This window comes from Myotis yumanensis, unplaced genomic scaffold (assembly GCF_028538775.1).
Source record: "Myotis yumanensis isolate MYYU_CA2020_CCGP unplaced genomic scaffold, mMyoYum1.0.hap1 SCAF_13, whole genome shotgun sequence".
Classification (NCBI taxonomy): Eukaryota; Metazoa; Chordata; class Mammalia; order Chiroptera; family Vespertilionidae; genus Myotis; species Myotis yumanensis.
In genome coordinates this window covers 43,891,572-43,916,485 of record NW_027223764.1, presented here as the reverse complement: position 1 = coordinate 43,916,485, position 24,914 = coordinate 43,891,572, and the positions used below count along the sequence as shown (strand labels likewise).

The 24,914-nt window shown below is 41.8% G+C and overlaps 1 protein-coding gene across 2 annotated transcripts in view; it reads left to right on the top strand.

The window, feature by feature from the left end:
* Positions 1-24,914, top strand: part of ECD (ecdysoneless cell cycle regulator) — a 77,264-nt gene that overhangs the window by 50,963 nt on the left and 1,387 nt on the right. For both annotated transcript variants that reach the window (XM_070432966.1, XM_070432965.1), the window contains exons 4-13: positions 2,771-2,858; positions 2,945-3,123; positions 4,550-4,742; positions 5,930-6,058; positions 11,874-12,002; positions 13,776-13,861; positions 20,522-20,628; positions 20,761-20,941; positions 22,313-22,380; positions 24,467-24,681. In XM_070432966.1, the coding sequence (XP_070289067.1) occupies positions 2,771-2,858; positions 2,945-3,123; positions 4,550-4,742; positions 5,930-6,058; positions 11,874-12,002; positions 13,776-13,861; positions 20,522-20,628; positions 20,761-20,941; positions 22,313-22,380; positions 24,467-24,681 (1,375 nt within the window). The remainder of the gene's footprint in view (positions 1-2,770; positions 2,859-2,944; positions 3,124-4,549; positions 4,743-5,929; positions 6,059-11,873; positions 12,003-13,775; positions 13,862-20,521; positions 20,629-20,760; positions 20,942-22,312; positions 22,381-24,466; positions 24,682-24,914) is intronic.

Sequence of the window (24,914 nt, the reverse complement as noted above, 5' to 3'; positions counted from 1 at the left end):
ACACCTACAAATAATTAGCAATAATTTCTTAATAAATGATAGAATTTTAAATGAACAAATAAAATACATTAGTTTCTGTCTTTACAAGTGTAATAAGGAGGGGGCAATGCCTTTTTAAAAAAATCTTTTTATTGATTTCAGAGAGAGGAAGGGAGAGGAAGAGAGAGAGAGAAACATCAATTTGCTGCCTCCTGGGGATCCAGCCTGCAACCCAGGCATGTGCTCTGACCAGGAATCAAACCGGTGACCTCCAGGTCATGGGAGAGGACGCTCAACCAACTCAGCCACACCGTGGGGCAGGGGGCAATACCTTTTATGTGCAGATTCTGATATATTTTTTTTTAATCTTTATTGTTCAGATTATTACATTTGTTCCTCTTTTTTCCCCCCATAACTCCCCTCCTTCCAGCTCCCACCCCACCCTCCACCCTCACTCCCCACCCACTGTGTTCATCCATAGGTGCATGATTTTAGTCCAGTCACTTCCCGCATCTCCCACACCCCTTTTCCCCCCAAGAATAGTCAGTCTATTCCCTTTCTATGTCCCTGATTCTATTATAATCACCAGTTCATTCTGTACATCAGGTTATTTATTCACTTGATTCTTAGATTCATTTGTTGATAGATGCATGTTTGTTGTTCATAATTTGTATCTTTACCTTTTTCTTCTTCTTCCTCTTCTTAAAGGATACCTTTCAGCATTTCATATAGTACTGGTTTGGCGGTGATGAACTCCTTTAGCTTTTCCTTATCTGTGAAGCTCTTTATCTGACCTTCAATTCTGAGTGATAGCTTTGCTGGATAAAGTAATCTTGGTTGTAGGTTCTTGGTATTCAGCACTTTGAATATTTCTTGCCATTCCCTTCTGGCCTGCAAAGTTTCTGTTGAGAAATCAGCTGACAGTCGTATGGGTACTCCCTTGTAGGTAATTGAGCCTCTTTCTCTTGCTGCTTTTAAGATTTTCTCTTTGTCTTTTGCTCTTGGCATTTTAATGATGATGTGTCTTGGTGTGGTCCTCTTTGGATTCCTTTTGTTTGGGGTTCTCTGCGCTTCTTGGACCTGTAAGTCCATTTCTTTCTCCAGATGGGGGAAGTTTTCTGCCATTATTTCTTGAAATAGGTTTTCAATATCTTGCTGTCTCTCATCTTCTGGCACTCCAATAATTCTGATATTAGTCCGCTTAAAGCTGTCCCAGAGGCTCCTTACACTATCTTCACACTTTCGGATTCTTTTTTCATTTTGCTTTTCCAATTGGGTGTTTTTTGTCGAATCTTTGGTTTGATTCTTGTGCTCCTCTGGTCTGCTATTGGGTATAATATTCTTTATTTCAGTCCGTGTATGCTTACTTTCTAATTTCTTTATCGTAGCATCGAGGGTCTCATTAGTTTTCGTGAGGCTCTGCACAAATTTATGGCAAGCCCTCAAAATTGCGATTCTTAGCTCCATATCCTCCATTTCTGTCATGTTTTTTTGTCTCCGCATCTTTTATGCTTTCTTGGTGCACCCCCTTGTGGTCTCTGTGCGCAGTCTTGTTCTAGCCAAGCCTTAATTGTTGTAGTTAACACTAGAGGGATTTGACCACCAGGCCGACTGGCTGTAGGAATCAGCTGTTGGGAAAGTGTCAGTCTTCTGGGGAGGCGCTAGTCCAGCCCTTGCCTGAGGCGATCGGCAAATGGCTGTGCGCAGGGTTTGGGCGGGGCGGGCTCAACAGGGTGGGGGGGAGGGAGCAGCTATGGCCGCTCTCAGTCCTGTCCCAGCAACCGCTGCAAACCTCGGAGGGGCCGTAGCCAGACAGTCCCGCTTCTCCCGTTTGAGTCTGGGTCCCTAGAGACTCGCCCGGATCTGGAGTCCAGAGTCTGAGACTCACTCCTGAGTGAAAACGACAACCGCGCCCTCAGCCACCAGCCTGCTTTGCGCTCGCACCACCGCACCTTTAAATTTTCCACACTGCGCCTCCTCTGTGCGTCGGAATGCTGTTGTTTTTCCTTCTAGTTGAAGAGTCTCTCCTCAGCCAGCCTTCCTGTGGTTCTGGTTGATGTCCGTTCCGACTTTTAGTTGTATTTTTGAAGTGGTTGTTTACGGCGGCAGTCTCCGGTGTTTACCTATGCCGCCATCTTCGATCCTACTCCCCAGATTCTGATATTTATATATTGATGGTTCATATCTGAACACCAGTCCTATAAAAGCTCTTTAAATTGTAGGCATTTTAATATATTTTTATATATTAATAAAAAATATATAAAATATATAAATACGTGTATTTTATATAGATATAATATATATATGAAATATATATAATATATCTCTCCCTATCTGAAATCAATAAAAATATATTTAAAAAATAAAATAAAAGTTATATAAATGAGGCAAAATAAAATCATCTTTCAAGGCCCAAATAATACCTCTTCTATAAAGAGTTAACTAATCTTGGCTATATGTGATTTTTTTTTCTTTTAAAACCCTATAGTACTTTGTATATTTTTTCAAACTTTTGTCTACTGTTATTTATTTGTGTACTTATTTTCTCTTCAACTCCCCCATACAATCTTATAATCTTTTTCAGTGAAGCGTTCCATATTTAAAAAAACAAACTTAATATCTTAAACATTTGCTTAAACAATAGCAATCTACACACTGTACATACCTAGATATTTACTAAGATGAATGAAAAAATGTATTAGAATAAACAAGTATATTAATCAAAATATCTGTATAATTACTGGCAAATATGTGCTTTATGAATGCAAAAGTGGAACTTTTTTTGCATTAGGATTGAAGACAATGATGGTGAATTCTTGTTAATAGAAGCTGCTGACTATCTCCCTAAATGGCTGGATCCTGATAATAGTGCTAATAGGGTAAGTATACACAAATGTGGAAACCTTAGGGAGATAAAATCATGTTGCAGTGCCTTGTATGAAAACTAAAATGTAATATCTTGCAGGTGTTTTTCTACCATGGGGAACTGTGCATTATCCCTGCACCGAGGAAACCTGGAGCAGTATCCTGGTTACCGACTACACCCCCAACAATCCCACAAGCACTGAATATAATCTCAACACACCCAGAAAGAATTTTGGCTTCAGAATCTGTACGAGCTGCTGTGAATAGGCGTATCAGAGGGTAAAAAAAAATAACATTTTCATTGCTAGTCAAGGAGCCTTATGCTTTAGGGCAGTTCAGGTTTTTCATTGAATGTAGAATTTCACCTAGATAATACTAATTTTCATTCTGACTTCATCCTTCATGAAATTGACTACCAAATTATACTTAAACTAGAGGCTCATTCGTGCACGGATAGGGTCCCTAGGGCTGGCCGGTGATCAGGGCTGATCGTAAGGTGATTGGGGGGACCCCACTGACACCAGTGCTCATGGTTCCGCCGGTCGTTCCACCGTTCTGTCAATTTGCATATTAGGCTTTTATTAAATAGGATAATTTAAAATCAAGAAATAATATATCTTTTAATTCCCATTTAAAGGTGTTATAATCCAGTCTGAATATTTTTACATTATTTACCTTAGAAAGTATTATTTATATCCATAGATTAAAATTTTGAGGGCTTTAGAAATAAAAACTTAAAGGAGCAAATGTGTTCAGGTTTTTTCAGTGGTTCTGGGGCTATATGTGGAATTCTTTCACCTGTGTGGGACACTTCAGCTTCTAGTCAGAAGAGAAAGCCTAGGTCTGATAACATAGCAATTTATTCAAATTTTAGTACTTATTAAATATTTAGCACCACCAGGTCTTAACAATATTAAAAATTTCTCTTAGCCCTGGCCAGTGTGGGTCGGTTGGTTGGGCATCATCCTGTGTACCCATAGGTTGCCGGTTCGATTCTCCGTCAGGGCACATGCCCTAGTGGGCTCAATCCCCAGTAGAGGGTATGCAGGAGGCAGCTGATCGATGTTTCTCTCTCCCTCTTCCTTCCTCTCTCTAAAAATCAATTTTAAAATATTTTTAAATAAATCACTTAGCTTTGTTTCAGTATATTTTGAACCATTTTAAGAAGAATATTTGATTTTATCCTTGTTCTGAAGTACAATAGAGTAAAAAAAAAAAGTAAAAAAAAGTATAGTAGAGTTTTTGTTTTGTTTTTATTGAACCACCTTAGTCCTTTTTTTAAATAATCAATTTCCTCCCAACTTTTCTCTTTTCCTCTCTTCGTTCCTTCAGTTTTTAGTATATACAGTATTTTTTTTTTAAAGATAAAATATACTTTATTGATTTTCTACAGAGAGGAAGGGAGAGGGATAGAGAGAAACATCGATCAGCTGCCTCCTGCACACTCCCTCCTGTTCTGTCCGCAACCAAGGTACATGCCCTTGACCGGAATCGAACCTGGGACCCTTGAGTCCGAAGGCCGACGCTCTATCCACTGAGCCAAGCCAGTTAGGGCTGTACAGTATTTTTATCTTTAACTGTTTTGTCACTCTTTCTATCTCACGGTTGATGAACCAAGATAAGATGTTAAGAGAGAAGTAAATGGTATAAAAATTCTAGATATTTACATATTATAAAGTAAAAGTAATTATGTTACTTGTCACAGATACCCAGAAAAAATTCAAGCCTCCCTCCATCGAGCTCACTGCTTCCTCCCAGCTGGCATTGTTGCCGTGCTAAAGCAGCGCCCCCGACTGGTGGCCGCCGGAGTCCAGGCCTTTTACCTGCGGGACCCCATTGACCTGCGAGCCTGTCGTATTTTCAAGACATTCTTGCCTGAAACACGAATAATGACATCGGTAAGATATCACCCTTGATCATTTCGTTTGTCTCACTGGAGAGTTAAATGTTATTTTAATTGTTCACTCGAAAAAAATGGAAATATTCTGTTTCCTCATTGTAAGTTAATATGCTTTTTTCCCCTTTTTTCTTTCTTCCCATCCAGTGAAAGATTTAAAGAGACCTGACTCCCTATTTTATATCCCAATGTTTCCTAGCTATTTTTGGTCATATTGTCATAACATAAAACATTTCATTTTTTGCCTGGCCAGTGTGGTTCAGTGATTGAACGTTGACCTATGAACCAGAAGGTCACGGTTTGATTCCTGGTCAGGGCATATGCTTGGGTTGCAGGCTCAATCCCCAGTGGGGCTGTACAAGAGGCAGCCGATCAATGATTCTCATAATTGATGTTTCTGTCTCCCTCTCCCCTCCTCTCTGAAATGAATAAAAATATATTTTTTAAAAAACAAAACAAAAATTTTTTTATTTCTTTTAGAGAATTGAGAATTATTTTTTAGCCCTGGCTGGCGTGGCTCAGTTGGTGGGGGTGTCATCCCATGCACCAAAAGGTGGCGGGTTCGATTCTCAGTCAGGGCATATACCTAGGTTGCAGGTTCTATCCCCAGTCAGGGTGTGTAAGGGAGGCAACTGATTGATACTAATTAGATGTTTCTCTCCCTAAAAAATTCAGTTAGCCTGGCCGGTGTCGCTCAGTGGTTGAGCATTAACCTATGAATCAGGAGGTCATGGTTGGATTCCTGGTCAGGACACATGTGGTTTCGGGCTCGATCCCTGGTAGGGGGCATGCAGGAAGCAGCCGATCAATGATTCTCTCTCATCATTGATGTTTCTATTTCTCTCTCCCTCTCCCTTCCTCTCTGAAATCAATAAAAATATATTTTTTAAAAATCATTTTTAAAAAGAATTATTTTTATTTTCTACCCATCAAAATTGCCATGTGATGTAACTAATAAGAATTTCACTAGTGATAACTAAAAAGCAGACAGTGCGGGTACATTTTACGGCATGTGAATTATATCGCAATAAAGCTACTGCTATGAGATATTGGCAGTGAATAGGTGGGGTCTTTGCATTTCATATGAATTTGAAGCTCATAAATGAAGCTACTGTTATTAACTATGAAATAATATTCAAATTTTAATTTTAAGAAAAGACTTATGTCTTTTTGTGTCTCAATGTCTAGGTCACCTTCACCAAATGTCTGTATGCACAGCTGATGCAACAAAGGTTTATGCCAGACCGGCGGAGTGGGTACAGGCTGCCTCCTCCATCTCATCCCCAGTACCGAGCCCATGAACTGGGCATGAAGCTGGTAAAGTTGAACAGGGAAATTTTATTTTCTTCCTGTGTATATAAGGGCTCTTAAGAGAATGATGGCACAGCATATAAAGTTTAGAAATATATCCTATTTATGCAAAAATGTGGTAAAACATGGCATTTCAAATAAGAAGGAAAAATGGATTACTCAGTAAATGATGATAGGACTACTGGGAAGCCGTCTGAATATTAAAGTTGATTCCCTCACACCTGTACCAAAGTAAATTCTAATTGGACCAAATATTTAAATGAAAACATTGAAACCATAAAATTTGAAATTTTGATAATCTGCGTAGGAAAGGCTTTCTAAGCATGACTTGAAATCATAAGCTAAAAAAGATTGATAAATTTGATTGTGTAAAAAGTAAACATTTCTGTGTGTGAAAAAAACAACACCCATATGTAAAGTCAAAAGAAAGTAAACATGGAGAAAATACTGTATTTTCTATTTAAATGATAAAGCTGATTTCTTTAATATATATAGTGTTCCTACAAGTTAATATGAAAAAAAATACAAATCAATTAATAAAAAATGTTCAGAAACATAAAAAGATAGTCCAGAGAATAGGAAATACTACAGATTTTTAATCTAAACATGAAACATGTTGACTCTTGCTCATATAAAATAAATGCCAATTAAACATATAAAGTAGTATTTTCACCATTTGATTGGCAAGTATCAAAGAGTTTAATAATACACACTAGATTAGTAAAACTATATAGAGAAAGAGATAGTACTATCAAACATTGATGGGTATATAAATTGATTCAGTGTTTTGGAACAAAATTTGTCAGTGTCCTTCAACACTTAAAATGCACAAACCCGAAGATGGCGGCGTAGGGAGCAGACCTGTGTGTGCTGCTCTCTCACAGCATCATTGAAACTATCAACTATGAAGTAAACAACCGCCACTCAGAACCATGGGGAAGTTGGCCCAGTGGGAGATCTACAACTGGAGGAAAAGAAAGAAGCGCAGTGAGACTGAGTGGGAGCTACGGAGGCACCAAAACCAGAGGTACTCAGTCACACACCACGCGGGCTGCAAATGGATTCTCGGTTTTTTACGAACCCTCGAATCCTCTGGGCTTGCTCGGGGCGGGTCTCTGAGGCCCCAGATCCCACAGGGAGAGGCGGCCAAGGCCTTGCAGTGGTCGGAGAGCGAGGGAAGCTCTGACCGGCACTGAGGGACAAGAAGTCCTGGTGTCCTGGGGAGGCGAGGGGCGCGGAGACTCCGCCATCGCTATTTCCTCCACGCTGGCGACTCCCTGTGACCCCGCCCTACCCTCAGGGCTGTGCCAGAGGCACAAGAGGGAATGACTGTGCTTTTACAAACTCTCAAATCCACTGAGCTGTTTCAGGCGGGTCTCTGAGGCCCCAGGCCCCAAGGCGAGAGACGGCACGGCCTTCCAGCGGTCAGAAAGCGAGGGAGGCTCTGGCGCTCGGCTGCTCGCCGGCACTGGGGGACGCAAAGTCCTGGAGTCCTGGATAGGCAAGGGGCCGCTGAGTCTCCGCCCCGGCGACTCCCTGTGACCCCGCCCTACGCAATTTACATTCCCATCTGGGCTGTGCCAGACTCACAAGTAGAAACGCCTTTGCTTCTGCGAACTTTCAAATCCACTGAGCTGGTTCAGGCGGGATCATGAGGCACCAGACCCTACGGGGAGAGGCAGCACGGCCTTGCAGCCATCAGAAAGCGAGGGAGACTCTGTTGCACAGCTGCTCACCGGCACTGGGGGACACAAAGCCCTGGCAGAGATTCAAGGGGCCGCGGAGACTCAGCCAGTGCTATTTGCTCCGCCATGGCGACTCCCTGAGACTCAGCCCTAATCAATTTACATCCCCATCCAAGCTGTGCCAGGTGCACAAAAAGACCCACCTGCGCTTTTGCAGCCTATCCCAACAAATTGCAGACTTCAACTGCTCACAGCCATGGGAGACACACTCAAGAAGCAGACCCAGGAGAACCAGGATGGCGGCATAAGGAAGAGACCTGTGCATGCTACCTCACACAACAACATCGAAACTACCAAATATCAGACAAACACCTATCATACAGAACCATGGGAAAGTTGGCCCAGTGGAAGCTCTACAACTGGAAGGAGAGAAAGAACATTGAGACTGAATAGGATGTGACACCAAGTACAGAGCCCAACCCAACAAACTGCAGATTTCAACTCCTGGCATAGAAAGAAGCGCATTGAGACTGAGTAGGATGTGCAGAGGCACCAAGTACAGAGCCCATCCCAGCAGGCTGCAGATTTCAGCTCCTTGCATCTGGGAGGGATGCAATCGGGGGGCAGAGTCGGGTCCGGGGCCAGCCAGGGCTGGGCCTGACTCGGCCGGCACTGTGGAACTGCTGTACCAGCAAGCGCACAAACATGCCCACTGGTCCCAGTCTCTTGTGGGGCGCTGGGGGACAGCAGACAGGCAGTCTGTGCACTTGGTGGAGGGCGGGAGTGCTGGATGTTCAACCACCAGGAACGCCTGGAGATTTTGCCTGCTGGGGAGCCGCCGGCAGGGGACAGAGGGCCAAACTTCCTGTTTCCCCAGTAAGGCTGGGATGGCCCCGGTGAGGTCGGGATGGCCCCGGTGAGGTTGAAACGGTCCCGGTGTGGTAGGGACGACCCCGATCAGGTCGAAACGGCCCCTCTGTGGTAGGGACGACCCCGGTGAGGTTGAAACAGCCCCCGTGAGGTAGGGACGACCCCAGTCAGGTCGAAACGGCCCCGGTGTGGTAGGGACAACCCCAGTGAGGTTGAAACGGCCCCCGTGAGGTAGGGACGACCCCGGTGAGGTTGAAACAGCCCCCGGGAGGTAGGGACGACCCCAGTCAGGTCGAAACAGCCCCGGTGTGGTAGGGACGACCCCGGTGAGGTTGAAACGGCCCCCGTGAGGTAGGGACGACCCTGGTCAGGTCGAAACGGCCCCGGTGTGGTAGGGACAACCCCAGACAGGTTGAAACGGCCCCCGTGAGGTAGGGACGACCCCGGTCAGGTTGAAACGGCCCCCGTGAGGTAGTGACGACCCCGGTGAGGTTGAAACGGCCCCCGTGAGGTGGGGACGACCCCAGTCAGGTCGAAACGGCCCCGGTGTGGTAGGGACAACCCCGGTCAGGTCGAAACAGCCCCGGTGCGGTAGGGACGACCCCGGTGAGGTTGAAATGGCCCCCGTGAGGTAGGGACGACCCTGGTCAGGTCGAAACGGCCCCAGTGTGGTAGGGACGACCCCGGTCAGGTTGAAACGGCCCCCGTGAGGTAGGGACGACCCCGGTCAGGTTGAAACGGCCCCCGTGAGGTAGGGACGACCCCAGTCAGGTCGTAACAGCCCCGGTGTGGTAGGGACAACCCCAGTCAGGTTGAAACAGCCCCGGTGTGGTAGGGACAACCCCGGTGAGGTTGAAACGGCCCCCGTGAGGTAGGGACGACCCCGGTGAGGTTGAAACGGCCCCCGTGAGGTAGGGACGACCCCGGTCAGGTCGAAACGGCCCTGGTGTGGTAGGGACAACCCCAGTCAGGTTGAAACAGCCCCGGTGTGGTAGGGACAACCCCGGTCAGGTTGAAACGGCCCCGGTGTGGTAGGGACGACCCCGGTGAGGTTGAAACAGCCCCCGTGAGGTAGGGACGACCCCAGTCAGGTCGAAACGGCCCCGGTGTGGTAGGGACGACCCCGGTAAGGTTGAAACGGCCCCCGTGAGGTAGGGACGACCCCAGTCAGGTCGAAACGGCCCCGGTGTGGTAGGGACAACCCCAGTCAGGTTGAAACAGCCCCGGTGCGGTAGGGACGACCCTGGTGAGGTTGAAACGGCCCCCGTGAGGTAGGGACGACCCTGGTCAGGTCGAAACGGCCCCGGTGTGGTAGGGACAACCCCAGTGAGGTTGAAACGGCCCCCGTGAGGTAGGGACGACCCCGGTCAGGTCGAAACGGCCCCGGTGTGGTAGGGACGACCCCGGTGAGGTTGAAACGGCCCCCGTGAGGTAGGGACGACCCCGGTGAGGTTGAAACGGCCCCCGTGAGGTAGGGACGACCCCAGTGAGGTTGAAACGGCCCCCGTGAGGTAGGGACGACCCCAGTCAGGTCGAAACAGCCCCGGTGTGGTAGGGACAACCCCGGTCAGGTTGAAACAGCCCCGGTGTGGTAGGGACGACCCCGGTGAGGTTGAAACAGCCCCCGTGAGGTAGAAACAGCCCCCGTGAGGTAGGGACGACCCCGGTCTGGTAGGGACAACCCCGGTCAGGTCGAAACGGCCCCGGTGTGGTAGGGACAACCCCGGTGAGGTTGAAACGGCCCCCGTGAGGTAGGGACGACCCTGGTGAGGTTGAAACGGCCCCCGTGAGGTAGGGACGACCCCGGTGAGGTTGAAACAGCCCCCGTGAGGTAGAAACAGCCCCCGTGAGGTAGGGTCGACCCCGGTCTGGTAGGGACAACCCCGGTCAGGTCGAAACGGCCCCGGTGTGGTAGGGACAACCCCGGTGAGGTTGAAACGGTCCCGGTGTGGTAGGGACGACCCCGGTAAGGTTGAAACGGCCCCCGTGAGGTAGGGACGACCCCGGTGAGGTTGAAACAGCCCCCGTGAGGTAGGGACGGCCCCGGTGAGGTTGAAACGGCCCTGGTGAGGCTCAGACGGCCCTGGTGAGGTTGAGACTACTCCAGTGAGGTTGGGACAAATAAAGGGGACCAGTATGGACTGATGAACAGGGGTAGATACAGAAGCAGAGCAACATTGAACAGAATGTTAAACTACAGTGGGAAGCCTGGGGAAGGTTGGGGGGGGGGATTAAGAGACCAACTGAAGGACTTTTATGCATGCATATAAGATTAACCAATGGACACAAGACACGGGGCGGGGGGGGCGGGGGGTAGGGGCGGGGGGGGAATGTCAAGTGGGGGGGAAAGGAGACATATGTAATACTCTTTGTAATACTTTAAGAAATAAAAATTATTTAAAAAAAAAAATAAAATAAAAAAAAAATAAAAAATAAAATAAAAAAAAAAATGCACAAACCCTTCTGCTCAGCATCTTCACTTCTAGAAATCTCTCCTCCATATACTTGACATGTGCACAGAGACATCGAGGATACTCATGAGAACATTGTTTGTAGTAGCAAAGATTGAGAACTACCTACATGTCTATTAGTAGGGAAACAGATAAATTATGGTCTATCTATGAAATGAGATGAGTAAATTCATGTGTGCTCATAGAAAATGATCTCCAAGGCATATGACAAAATGAAAAAGCAGGTTTAGAGCAGTGTGTATGTTGCCCTTGTGTGACAAAAGGGATGGAGCAGGAGGATGTGCATACACAGATACACCTTATCCTCTATACTTCTGAGGTGATGTGCAACAAATTGGTAACAGCCATTTCCTCTGCAGTGACCAGGGAAGCGCCCTGTTGGAATTATTTTGCCATGTGCATTTATATTTTTTAATGAAAGGATTCTTAAAATGAAGTGATTTTTCTCCCTTTATTATGTCTGAGACCATGATCAATTCATTGATAATTTCTGTTTGACGAGAAGCCTGCAAGCCTTTTTTTAAGCAAACAAATAAATTTAAATTCTAGTTTAATCATCAGCAAGAAAAGAAATCTCTTTGAAGAGAACAATCTTGTTTTGTATTATTTACTTTTCCTCTATAATTTTAGTAATCTACGGAGATTGAGAAACTTGGAAGTAAAGTCGGATTTTTCATAAATTTCAAAAAGTGTTATAAATGTCCATATGTTCTTGTGTCCAGTCTCCTAATTCTTGGGCATGTCTAAAGGGAAAGAAAGTACCCTAATAATAAAAATATTGTCTGTTCCATCTAGGCTCACGGATTTGAGATTCTGTGCTCCAAATGTAGCCCACATTTTACTGACTCCAAGAAATCCCCTGTGACTTCCTCACCACTCTGGGCTGGCTTCCTTGACAGTCTGAAAAAGAACGATTACTTTAAGGTAGGACTTTGCAATGCATTTTTAAATTGTACTATTCACGGAAAATCAAGCCAGTGATTCAAAGTCCTATGGTCCAAGTTTAATATGGAACATAATTATGGGAGCTAGAATTTAAAGGAACCATTCTAACACAGTGGTAATGATGGGGTGTCTATGAATCGTTGCCAGTATTAGAGAAATTAATAACATTTCTCTAAAGTGATAAAAGTTATTATTTGTATTAGATGAACGATTGTCACAAATCTGTAAAGCAAACATGAAGACACCAAATAGCAAAATTAGCAAAGATAGGGATTTAAGAAATTACAAAAAACCAACTAGTAAATTTATTTTAACATATTCACTCCCACAGTAGTAAATATATGCATGTGAGCACAATAATAAAGACTGTTTTCATGTAGGTAAAAAAGGATATGAGTGGTATTTAGTGTTGTTGAGAGTATAGTGAAATTAATACTCCAATACATTGCTGGTAACATTGTAAATTAATAGAATCTTAACTACAAAGTAATTTAGTAGTGTGTCCCCAGAGCTAAAGAAAGATTCAAACCCAGAGCCTTCACTTTGAACAGTGTATTTTAAGGAAACATCAAAGCAATAGAAAAGTCCATACAAATATGATTATAAAGATTGTGTACCAGCCCTGACTGGTTTGGCTCAGTGGATAAAGCGTCAGCCTGCAGACTGAAGGGTCCCAGGTTCGATTCCGGTCAAGGGCATGTACCATGGTTGCGGGCACATCCCCAGTAGGGGTCGTGCAGGAGGCAGCTGATTGATGTTTCTCTCTGTCCCTCTCCCTTCCTCTCTGTGAAAAATCAATAAAATATATTTTAAAAAAGATGTGTACCAATATGGAAAAGTACTTATATATCTATATTTTTAAATTTTTTATTGATTTCAGAGAGGAAGGATGAGGGAGAGATAGAAACATCAATGATGAGAGAGAATCATTGATCAGCTGCCTCTTGCACACCCCACACTGAGGATCGAGCCTGCAACCCAGGAATCGAACCATGACCTCCTGGTTCTTAGGTCAACGCTCAACCACTGAGCCACACCAGCAGGGCTATAGTACATTTTTAATGAGTATAAAATATTAAGTATGAATGCCACTATAAGCATGTATGTGAAAAACAAATCATAGTTAAGGTGGAATTATACTGTTATTTTGGTTCTATTTGTACTTTATCTTATAAATTACTGGTTAATCAATGATTTCTTAATAATTAATTAATAGAAAATGGTAGAAAACCTTCCAAATTGGAAAGAGACCCTTAACAGTGAAAACGATTAGGAACCATTACCTCTAACCTAGTCCCTTATTTGAAGAAACCAGAGCCCAAACAGGTACATTAATGACGAGACAGGGACTGGGACTCAGGCCTCGTGATTCCTGAGCAATAGCTTATGTTCTGCCTCCTGGAAAGTTGCTGGTAAGCAGGTAATTTTAACCAGTTAACTGCCACACATCCAAAACGGAAACCATCCCCACAAGCACGATATTTTGAATTTAATTTAAAAATTCAATTTGCAATGAATATTATAAAAATAAATGTATTACAGTTTGGTTGTTCTTGAATATTTTCAGCTGAAAATTCTCACGAAAAATGATTTTAAAGTTGGTCAGGGCTGCCACTTAGGGAAAACCTTTTTTTTAATAGACGCACGTGGCATGGGGAAGGTCCGCTGCTTGCGTGTACAGACGCTTATGGTGCACAGTGGGTTAATGACACCATGTAAATGATGTTCTGATAGGTTATTATTATCTTTTAGGGACTGATAGAAGGTTCTGCACAGTACCAGGAGAGACTAGAAATGGCAAAGAACTACTTCCAACTCTCAGTAAATCGGCCAGAAAGGTGAGTTTGTCACTACTTAATATGGCAGCAGAAAGGTAGCTGCAAGAAGTTAACAAGTCACTTACCCTTAAGAATAGTTGCAGAAGTTGGAATTTACATATTTAGATAGTTAATGGCAAGGATCATGATTACTGAAGGGGTTAGGGCTGGGGGAGAGGAGGTGTTGTGCATTTGATCCTTGGCACTGATTGCTATTACCATCATCATCATTGGATAATAGCTAACATGTATTCAGTACTTACAAAGCATAGGCCACTTTAAACTCGTTTAATTCCCCCTAACAACCCTATGAAATAAGTATGATTGTTATTGTTCCCTATTTACAGCTGAGAAGCTGAGGCCAAGAGAGATTAAGTAATTTGCCAAAGGTCACACAGAGCTAGTAAGTGACAGACCTAAGACTCACACTCAGACAATTTGGTATCCAGCCACATGCTTAATTCCTGTGGGAGTTCTGGGCTGTGGCTAGCTATTTTAGGAAGGTCTAAAACATAGGATGAATCCCTGACTGGTTTGGCTTAGTGGATAGAGCATCGGCCTGTGGAACGAAGGGTCCCAGGTTCGATTCTGGTCAAGGGCATGTACCTTGGTTGCGGGCTCTATCCCCAGTAGGGGGCATGCAGGAGGCAGCTGATTGGTGTTTCTCATTGATGTTTCTGACTCTCTGTCCTCTCCCTTCCTCTCTGTAAAAAATCAATGAAAATATATTCTTTTTTTAAAATATATTCTTAAAAAATAAAACAGGATGAAGCAGGCAGCTTCCAAATCAAAGCTCAACATTTTTACTATTGGCAAAAAATTGCATGTAGCTTAAACGTCTAAAATTTCAATTACGTTGCAGGAGAGACCTTCATTCCCTCAACCAGATAATTTCTAAACAGTTTAAAACCAACCTCACATCTCCCTCCAGACCTATTCTTGAATTTCCAATTTTTTAAATAGCTGAAATTTTTTAAATAGCTGAATTAATATCATAGACTACCTCCCACAGTCTTTTTAAAATTTTTTTTATTGATTTCAGAGACAAGAAAGGAGAGGGAGAGAGAGAGAGAAACATCAGTGATGAGAGAGAATCATCAATCGGCTGCCTCCTGCATGCCACCTACTGGGGATGGAGCCGGCAGCCCAAGCATGTGCCCTGACCGGGAATCGAACCGTGACCTCCCATTCATGGGTTGACGCTCAACCACTGAGCCACACTGGTCGGGCCCCACTGTCTTTTAATAGGACGCCCATTCTCCTATCACCCAGATCTCTGGGCTGTCCTTGAATCTGAGACCCCAGAGCCTGTTAACTATCTTGTGTTTGCATTCCTCTTTCTTACTGCCCAGCTACACTAATTATTTATTCCTTGAGCTATGACAATATCTATGTGTTTCTCAATTTCTAGTTACTTTCTCTTTCAATTCAACTATTAGAGCCAGGAAAATCTGTTTGAAATAAATCCCCTCTCCTAAAAAAGTATTTGAGATTATGATAGTGAAAAATTACACACAATCTAAGTGTCTATCAATAATAGGTACATGAATTACAATGTCTTTATTTAGAGATGAGCTAAATACACATAAGTCTAATTCAGGATTTCATAATCTCAGCACTATTTACATTTTGGACCTGATAATTCTTTGTTGTGGGTGACTCTCCTGTGCATCATAGGATGTTTAGCAGCATCCTTGGCCTCTACCCAGTAAATGCCAATCGGATTCCCTCCACCCCCAGTTGTGGCAACCGAAAGTGTCACCACACATGGTCAGATGTCCCCTGGGGGACAAAATTGTCCCCCATTGAAAACCACATATATATTCATTTATTCAACAAATACATTTGGGTATCTCCTATGTGCTAGACGCTATTCCGGACATTGGGGAATCCAAGTAAACCCAAAGTCTGCCTGCCCTTATAGAACTTACATACTAGCGTAGGAGAAGGATGGTTCACCACTGCATGATATTAGATGGTGATAAGTGCTTTGAAGAAAAAGCTGTCTATGGGAGAGAGAAATAGGCTGCTATTTTATCTCCTTCCTTCTGCTCACTCTGGGGTTTTCTTGTTGCTCTCTTTCTAATTCTTTGAGTTGTAGAGTTAGATGATTTACTACCATTTTTTCTTGTTTTTTGAGATAGGCCTGTAGAGCTATAAACTTTCCTCTCAGGACTGCTTTCATTGTGTCCCAGAGGTTTTGGATTGTTGTGTTTTCATTGTCATTAGTTTCCAGGATGTTTTTAATTTCTTCTTTGATCTCATTGGTAACCCAATCAATATTTAATAACATGCTATTCAGCTTCCAAGTGTTTGAGTATTTTGGGTTGTTTTTATTGTAGTTTATTTCTAATATTATGCCCTTGTGGTCTGAGAAGATGCTTGGTATGATTTCAATCTTCTTGAATTTGGGGAGACTTTGCTTGTGGCCCAATATGTGGTCTATTTTTGAATCTGTCCCATGAGCATCTGAGTGGAATGTATATTCCGTGGCCTTGGGGTGAAGTGTTCTGAAGATGTCAATTAAGTCCATCTGATCTAGTGAGTCATTTAGGTTTGCTGTTTCTTTGCTGATTGTTTGTCTAGAGGATTTATCCAGTGATGTCAGTGGTGTATTAAAGTCCCCTACTATGATTGTATTGTTGTCGATCTCTCCTTTGATATCTTCCAGGAGTTTTTTTATGTATTTGGGTGCTCCTGCATTGGGTGCATATATGTTTTACCAGGGTTATATCTTCTTGTTGTATTGATCCCTTTAATATTATGAAGTGGCCTTCCTTATCTCTTGTTATGGCCTTCACTTTGAGGTCTATTTTGTCCGATATAAGTATTGCTACACCAGCTTTCTTTTCCTTTGCATTTGCCATAAAGATATTTTTCCATCCCTTCACTTTCAGTCTGTGTGAGCCCGTTCTTCTGAGGTGGGTCTCTTGTAGACAGCAAATGTATGGGTCATGATTTTTTATCCATTCAGCCACTCGATGTCTTTTGGTTGGAGCATTTAGTCCGTTTACATTTAAAGTTATTATTGAAAGGTACTTGTTTGTAGCCATTTCTTTTTGTGTGTGGCTGTTTTCTTTTGAGCTTTTTATTTCTTCTTTTTACACCAGTCCCTTTAGCATTTCTTGCATTGCTGGCTTGGTGGTGATAAACTCCCTTATGGGCTGTATTTTAGCTAGGTTGGTTAAGGAGGCCCTTCCAATGAGAAGAGACCTGAGCGAAGTGAGGGAATGAGGCATATAGGTATTTGTGGGAATAACGTTCCAGGTAAAGAGAACAAACAGCAAATGCAACATAGAAATACCCCCACAAACACACACAGGGGCCCAGAATGATACTTGTTAGAGCAGAGAGTGGATTGGAACTGGTGGTGCTAGTCATCACAGGAAACATTAGCTTTATATATGTTTTTAATAGATAAAAGCATGGCTCTGTGCACTGAAAGGTTGCAAGTTCGAGTCCCAGGCAGGGCACATACCATATTGCAGGTTTGCTCCCCAGTTGGGGTGTGCACAGGAGGCAGCCAATCAATGTTTCTCTCTTCCCCTCTCCCTTCCTCTCTCTCTAAAAATTAATAAAGACATATTTTTTAAAAAGTAAAGTACATATACCTGTTACTAATTTGATTTTTTTTCATGTTAAATGTATAAATATAATCATGTATTTAGAAGTAAATATAACAATATTCTAATTCTGGGTCATAGGAATATGGACATTTGTTATATTTTGTACTAGTTTGTATTCAAATCTCTTAAACTAAAAGGAAAAATAGCAAGAAGTCATCATTGATCAGCCACTGCTTATTTCATTGCGCCCAAACTTCTTAACCTTTTTAGGCTCACTGTGCTCTCATCTCAGTCCATCCATCTGTTCAGCCTCATCTTCCACACTTAAGCCAAACCAAATGCCACTTGCTCTCTGAACATATTCCTCATTTCTCTGCCTCTATACAAATGCTCTTTTTTTTTTCTCTTGCCTAAAGCTTCTCTAGCCCATCTTACCTGTCAAAATCCTCCCCATTCTTTAAGGCCTAACTCAATTACTTCCATTCTCTTACTTTTTAAAAAAATACATATTTTATTGATTTTAGAGAGGAAGGGAGAGGGGGAGAGAGAGAGAAACGTCAATGATGAGAGAGAATCATTGACTGGCTGCCTCCTGCATGCCCCCTACTGGGGATTGAGCCCGCAACCCAGGCATGTGCCCTTGGCCGGAATCGAACCTGGGACCCTTCGGTTCGCAGGCTGACGCTCTATCCATTGAGCCAAACCATCTGGGGCATCTCTTACTTTTTTTTTAGCTTCTCTGCTTTCATCTCAGTGAATGACTTTCCCTAGCATGTGGTATTCCTGTATGATTTTATATTTTATCATTTATTATGATTATTTGTAAATTTTTTCCTCCCCTAGTCATATTTACCTAATATGGAGTAGGGACAATATTTTTATCACCAATGTGATTTAGCAAGGCATGCAAATATTTATCAAATGAAGGCAAGTTCATTATATAACTTGATTTGTTCCTTTCTGAATAGTTCAGACAGGGTTCTATGAATTTATATAACAAGTCACATCACCGTCGTAAAATAGCTCACTCATGTAAACAATCTCAGTGCATATTTCCTCATCAGTGTTTAGTAGGAGGAGCACAAAATAGCGTCAGAAGGCTTGATTTCAGGCCACCTTCAGCGGTCGCCAACCTTTCGGACCTCACGGACCATCAGTGGTCCACAGACCACCGGTTGGCGACCGCTGAAATGACTTCCCAAAAGATGTAGAACTCACTGGACTTTGATTTTCTCATCTTTAAAAGAGGATAGTAATTAGAGGACTGAATAAGAAAATGTATTTTTTAAGTGCTAGTCTAGCATATAATACCTGTTAGATTACTTTTTGTTCATACTTCCCTCTGGGTTTTCTTTCCTCATATATAACATAAATACCAATTGAAAAAGGTGTTATACTAGATCAGCAGCTTCATAATGATCTTCTATGGAGCTTATAGAGACAGAGGGAAGACAGAGTAGGTAGGTCTCTGAGTCTCCAGCCTCCATTTCAACCAAAGCAAGACTTTTTTCCAGCTTTATTGACAAAATTGTAAGATCTTTGAAGCATACATTGTGGTGATTTAATATATGTATACATTATGAAAGGATTCCCCCAACCAGTTATTTAACACATCTATCACCTCAATTATTTATTTATTTGGTGAAAAAATTTAACTTCTGTTATTTTAGCAGATTTCAATTACATAATACCGTCTTATCAACTGTAGTCATGTTTTACATTAGCTCCTAAGCCAAAAGTCATCCTCTAGCTAAAAGTTTACCCTCTTGCCAACTTCTCCCTATTTGCCTCATCCACTTTTCTACTCTGTGTTCCTATAAGTTGGACTTTGTTTTTTAGATTCCATATATAGGTGATACCATGCAGTATTTGTATTTCTTTATCGGGTTTATCCCATTTAGCATAATGCCCTCAAGTTCCGTCATGTTGTAGCTAATGGCAGGATTCCTTCTCTCTCATGGCTGAGTAATATTCCATATATATCTCACATCTTCTTCATTCATCTGTTGATGGACATTTAGGTTGTTTCCATATCTTGGCTACTATGAATAATGCAGCAGTGAACATGGGAGTGCAGACAGATTTTCAGTATTCTATTCATAAACACTTACTTGTTTCACTTATTTGTATCTTCTTCGGTTTCTTTCTTCAGTGTCTTATAATTTTCCAAGTGTAGGTCTTTTACATTCTTGGTTAAATTGTACCTAAGGTCTTTTCTCTTTTTTTTTATGTAATTGTAAATGGGATTGTTCTCTTGGTTTCCCTTTCTGATACTTCATTATTGTTGAATAAAAATGCAACTGATTTCTAGGTACTTATTTAGTATCCTGCTACTTTACTGAATTCATTGATCAGTTCTAGTAGTTTTTTGGTGGAATATTTAGGTTTCTCTATAATCATGTCATCTGCAAATAATGACAGTTTTATTTCTTTCTACCTTTGCCCATTTTTTATTTTTTTAAATTTATCTTTATTGTTGAAAGTGTTACAGATGTCCCCCATTCCCCTCATTTTTTAAATTGGATTGTTTGGGTTTTTTTTCACTTTTGAGTTGTATGAATTCTGTATATATCTTGGATGTTAACCCCTTATCAGATATATGTTTTACAAGTATTTTCTCCCACTTACCAGGTTGCCTTTTCATTTTGTTGATGGTTTTATTTGCTGTATAAAGCAGTTTTTCTTTGAGCTTTTTTATATTTTAGAGTTCTTGGTAAATTTTATTTGAGAAAAGGAGATCTGTATCTTTTTTGTTAAACCTCACTGGAAGATATTTTTCCATTGACTTTTAGAGAGAGTGGAAGAGAGAGGGAAAGACAGAAACATCGATGTGTGAGAGAGACACATCTATTGGTTGCCTCCTGCATGTGCCTGACCAGGGCCCCGGACAGGGAGGAGCCTGCAACCAACGTACATGCCCTTGATCGGAATCGAGCCTGGAACCCTTTGGTCTGCCAGCCGATGCTCTATCCACTGAGCAAAACTGGCTAGGGTGGGGTCTGTATTTTAAAAGCAAATTAGACTAGGTAATTCTTTGCAACTTTAAAATGCTATGTTTTTGTGATTATTATTCTGAACGAGTGGTCTTATAAAAAAAAATACTTTTTTTTTATAGCTCTCTTGCTATGAGCCCAGGTGAAGAAATCTTAACCTTATTACAGACATTACCATTTGATATCGAAGAGCTTAAGAAAGAAGCAGCTAATCTTCCCCCAGAAGATGGTAAGTGAAGGGCCAGGAGAGAGCAGATGGGTTAGAAAAAATTAAAACATTCCACTAAGTCCCAGAGGGTCCTTCCCCGAGAGAGCCTTTCATGTGAACGTGATATGGCAGCATCACGCTTTCTCCTTTCAGATGACCAGTGGTTAGATCTCTCACCAGATCAGCTGGACCAGCTCCTGCAAGAAGCTGCTGGCAAAAAAGACCCAGAGCCCATTTCCAAGGAGAAGGAGAACTATGACTTAACTCAAGTCTCAAAGAGCATGAAAGCTTTCATATCCAAAGTCTCCACCCACAAAGGAGCGGAGCTGCCTCGGTAATTTGTGTTGAAGTATATACCTATAGTCATAACCAAGATGTTGAAGTCATCTATCACTGCCAAATGCACACTTTTTTTTTTAAGTAAATGGTTTGTAATGCTTTGTTTCCCTGTTTTGGTACCTAGTAGCATAACTTACTTAACTGGAGTCAGGTTTCTAGTGATCTTATCCTTTGCAACCCTTGAAGTAAGCTAGAGAGACCACTCAACAGATCTCAAAGCCACCATCTCAGAGCGGTTCAGGGCAACTGTGCACTTTACTCTTTCAACTTTTTCTCAGAACCTTATAGGCTCCTCATATCCAGCTCTCAGCAAGCTCAGACTTCTCATCTCCCACCTGCAAGCATATTGGAAGCTTCAAACTCAAAAGAGTGGGAGGAAATAATAGAAGAATTGGGAAGTTATATTTGGCAAGTAATGGGGAAAAAAGGTAGATGGGATTGTTACTTGCACAGCAAAATATCTTTATCAATGTTGATGCTGTGGAGCTCATGAGATGACTACAATTTATGTTCTATATTCTCTCTTCAAAACAGCAGGGGTAAAGGAAAGTTTGTTCTTAATAATTTTTAAAGATTTGGTTCTTAAAGAACTTTTTTTGGCTAATGTTAGCTATATCTTGCAGGAGTTTGAAAAGGGTGGGTAGATCCTTAAATGAACTTAAAGTTAAATGTGCATAAACAAAGTGCAATTTTTACTTTGATTTTATCAGTATTTCCCATTTCTGTTGCCCTGCAAGACCAGTAAGTATAAGGATTTTTAAAATTTAAACTACTGCCCAGCTGGTGTAGCTCAGTTGGTTGAGCGTCAGCCCATGTACCACAAGGTTACTAGTTTGATTTCCGATCAGGGCACATGCCCATGTTGTGGGCTCAATCCCCAGTAGGGGTGTGCAGGAGGCAGCCGATCAATGATTTCCTCTCATCATTGATGTTTCTATCTCTCCCTCTCCCTTCCTCTCTGAAATAAAAAAATATATATATTTCTAAAAATATATTTTAGCCCTAGCCTGTTTGGCTCAGTGGATAAAGTGTTGACCTGCGGACTAAAGGGTCCCGGGTTCAATTCCAGTCAAATGCACATGCGGGTTGCTGGCTTGATCCCCACTGGGGGGCGTGCAGGAGGCAGCCAACCAATTATTCTCTCTCATTGTTGTTTCTCTCTCTACCTCTCCCTTCCTCTCTAATATCAATAAGAATATATTTAAATATATGTTTTTTAAATAAATAAATAAAATTTAAACTACAGTTTTCCTTTTGCACCTCTTTTGAGGTTATGTCTCTAGTAGTGTTCCTAAGAATGGGACTTTAGAAGAAGTTTCAAAGAGTTATGTTCTAGATAAATTGTTTTTTTCCTTTAATTTTGCAGAGACCCATCTGAAACTCCAATCACTTTTGATGCAGATTCTTTCCTTAATTATTTTGATAAGATTTTAGGTAAGTTACAGTGTGATGTTTGTTTTCATTTTGAAAGTAGTATGGGTAGGGAAGTGGAGCATTAGATCTTTCGGAAGACAAAACAGTGCTTTCTCTTCATAATTTTGAGTTGCTTTCAACAATGAATTCCTGCTGTCTTGAATGATTCTGCAGAGGATGTTTAGCTCAGTGCTTAACATAGTAGTTGCTTAGAAGTAGTTGCTTAAGTACTAGAAGCCAGATGCACGAAATTCGTGCAAGGGGCTCGGCCCATCGCAGCCCCGGCTGCCTCGCGGCCCTGCCCACTAGTCGTTCCAGAAGGTGGTCCAAAAGGTCGTTCCGCTGTCTGGTCTAATTAGCATATTAGCTCTTTATTATATAGGATTTGTTGAATGAGTGAATGCTGTGTGTTAGAGTTTACCTTGGCTCCCATATTACATTATTTTTTCTCTTTTATACTTATTGCCCTTACACACTAATAATAGCCAAATAGCCCAATAAGAGAAATCAACAATGGATATAAAAAGGTATAGCCTTGAAGAAGAAATATAGTTAATATATATTTGAAAATAGTTAACTGTTTTTAGTATGCAAGTAAATACACAGTAAAAATAAGAGATTACTTTTTTGCCCACCCATATTGGCAAAAATTTAAAAGAATGATGATAACCAGTTTTCTCAGGGGTTAGAGAAATGAGCGCTGTTCAAAGGGGGTGGGGGGGGAGTGTAAGTCATCTTTCCTCAGGGCAGTTTGGTACTCTAGAATGTTTATAACCTTTGCCTTAGCAATTTCTTTTTTTTTTTTTTTAAATATATTTTATTGATTTTTTACAGAGAGGAAGGGAGAGGGATAGAGAGTTAGAAACATCGATGAGAGAGAAACATTGATCAGCTGCCTCCTGCACATCTCCCACTGGGTATGTGCCTGCAACCAAGGTACATGCCCTTGGCCGGAATCGAACCTGGGACCCTTGAGTCCGCAGGCCAATGCTCTATCCACTGAGCTAAACCTATTAGGGCTGCCTTAGCAATTTCAATTCCGGGAATTTACTCTATGAAAAAGATATATGTGCTAAGATGACGACTGCAGCATTGTAGTAGCAGAAAAATTGGAATATCCTAAATGTCTATCACAAGGGAAATGGTTAAATGAATTATAGTACAGTTGACCCTTGAACAACATGGGACTAAACCATATGGGTCTACTTATACGTAAATACTGTAAATGTATTTTCTCTGCCTTATGATTTTCTTAACACTTTCTTTTCTCTAGCCTTCTTTATTATAAGAATACAGTATATAATACATATAACATACAAAATATCTGTTAATCAACTGTGTGTGTCATCGGTAAAGCTTCTGGTCCACAGTAGGCTATTAGTAATGTTTTTGGGAAGTCGAAAGTTTTATGCATTGTCCAAGGGTCAGCTGTATACCCTATTATGAAATGCTTGGTGATGAGGACAGAGCTGCATAAAGGTCTGGATAGCCACCAAACTGTTAAACGATGCCTAACTCAAGGAAGAGAGTGAGATGTGAGGCAGTAATTCTGAGCATCCGGTCTGCATGCCCCTAGCCTACCGAGACAGTAATTCTGTATTGCTTGAATGTTCACATCAAAATGTATTTATGCAACCCAGCTGGTGTAGTTCATTGGTTGAGTAAGCGTTGACCTGTGAACCAAGAGGTCACAGTTCAATTCCTGGTCAAGGGCACATGCCTGGGTTGTGGGCTTGATCCCCAGTAGTGGGCATGCAAAAAGCAGCCGATCACTGAGTCTCTCTCATTGATGTTTCTTTCTGTCTCTCTCCTTTCCTCTCTGAAATTAATAAAAATATATATTTTTTAAAATCTATTCATGCATATCATAGTTTTTAAATTTTTAAGTGAATTAATTCACTTAAAAAAAAAAAGAGTTGAATCTTTCATTTCAGCTTGTGTGCTTTTCTGCAAATATCTGCCAGCAGTACCCTTTTCTGGAAGTGATTTTTGTGAAGGAGTTTGCCTGTGTATATTGGTTCTTTTCTGCAAATAATAGTCTAAGTCTTTTGGGAGGTGTGATCACTCAAAATTTTTTACCAAGTGGCATTTTCTGGTTGGGATGTAGGACCAAGGCCTCCTGAATCGGACTCCGATGACCAGGATGAGGAAGACTTTGAATCTTTAGAAAGTGATGATGACTTGGATTTTGAAACACAGGAACCTGGGGAAGAAGCATCTGTAAAAGGAACACTTGATAATCTCAAGTCATACATGGCCCAGATGGACCGGGAACTGGCACATACCAGCATTGGCAAAAGTTTCGCCACCCAGAAGCAAATGGTATGTGTGGGTTTAACTTCTTTCCCTTTCTGAGTCTATTACAAAGGATAGCTAAAAACATATTTTATCTTAGTGGGTTTTTTTGTTTGTGATCATTTTTTTGTGATAAATTTGATTTTTTTATTTGAAATAAGAATGCTAATTTTTCCGAACTCTGGTTGGATGATGGATTATTAACTTTATTTTCCTAAAATAAGCTTAATTATATTACTTTGTTATCTATCAGGATTTAA